The 1135-nt window shown below is 49.6% G+C and overlaps 1 protein-coding gene across 1 annotated transcript; it reads right to left on the bottom strand.

Moving 5' to 3' along the window:
- Positions 1-7: 7 nt before the first annotated feature.
- On the bottom strand, positions 8-970 carry LOC105564266 (the record flags this gene model as incomplete). Its single annotated transcript, XM_012016558.1, has 1 exon — positions 8-970. A coding segment is annotated over exon 1 (963 nt), but the record flags the coding sequence as incomplete, so codon positions are not given.
- Between the last annotated feature and the right edge of the window lie 165 nt (positions 971-1135).

The following is a 1135-nucleotide window of genomic DNA, read 5'->3' as shown; positions in this document are numbered from 1 at the left end:
GTTCCACTTGCGAGTCGCTCCATGTATTGAGCCACCGAGGTATTGAGAGTCTGGCCAGACTTGTGAGTTCTTCTCTGATGGAGAGCCACCGGGTTGAGAGCTGGGATGGCAGTGGATCATCCCATTGGAGCTTGTGCAGCCACAGCTCCTGCAAGAGAATTTTGGCCTTGATCACGACGGGTGATGCAAAGCCAAGTGGATCGAATATCTGAGCCACTTCAGATAAGACGAGGCGTTTTGTGAGCTTGCTTTCCTTGCGTGAGCTTCGCGTTGAGAATGCGAAGGTATCTTCTTGAGGGAGCCATTTAAGTCCGAGTATCTTGGTTGCGCAATCGTCGAATGTGATTGGTAAGCCTTGGTCTTCGCTGTCGGTGACAGTCTTGAGTATGTCGAGATGAGTTGCATGCCATTTTGCTAGTGGGAAGCCGCCCGCCATGCAGAGGCCCTTTAGTTGTTGTGCGACCTCCTGCAATTGTTGAATTGTATCTGCACCACCAAATATGTCATCGACATACCTGCCATGAGTGATGGATGGCACAGCCAGTGGATACTTATGTCCTTCGTCCTCTGCTAGTTGTAGTAGCGTCCGTACGGCCAAGAACGGCGCGGCCTTTGTCCCGTAGGTGATGGTTGTCAGATGATATGGCACTTCATTGAGTTGATCGTCCATCCAGAGTATCCGTTGCAACTCCCAGTCATCCTTGTGAATTTTGATCTGCCTGTACATCTTGGTGATGTCCGTAGCGAAAATGTGTCGATGTCTTCGTATCCAGAGGAGAACATCTGAGATATTCAGATGCAATTTCGCTCCAGTATACATGAGGTCGTTAGCAGAGTAGCCCGATGTTGATGCGCTGGAGCCATTAAATACGACTCGCAGCTTCGTTGTTGTACTGTCAGGCTTGAGAACACCGTGATGTGGTAGGTAGAAGTGTGAGCGACGACTGGAGATGGATGATGCCTTCGTCATGTGGTTGAGTGTCTCGTAATCCATCATAAATTGTTGATAGAGACGTTGATAGGTCACATCCCTTGAGAATCGTCTGCGTAGTCCCTTGAGGCACTGATGGGCGACGTGGTACGAATCACCCAGAAGATATACTGGTGATTTGAGCGAAATCCTGACGACGTACCT

This window comes from Vollenhovia emeryi, unplaced genomic scaffold (genome assembly GCF_000949405.1).
Source record: "Vollenhovia emeryi isolate VEMERY1.0 unplaced genomic scaffold, V.emery_V1.0 DF951042.1, whole genome shotgun sequence".
In the NCBI taxonomy this organism is placed as follows: Eukaryota; Metazoa; Arthropoda; class Insecta; order Hymenoptera; family Formicidae; genus Vollenhovia; species Vollenhovia emeryi.
Note: the sequence above shows the minus strand (reverse complement) of the source record. Positions and strands in the feature narration are given on the sequence as shown.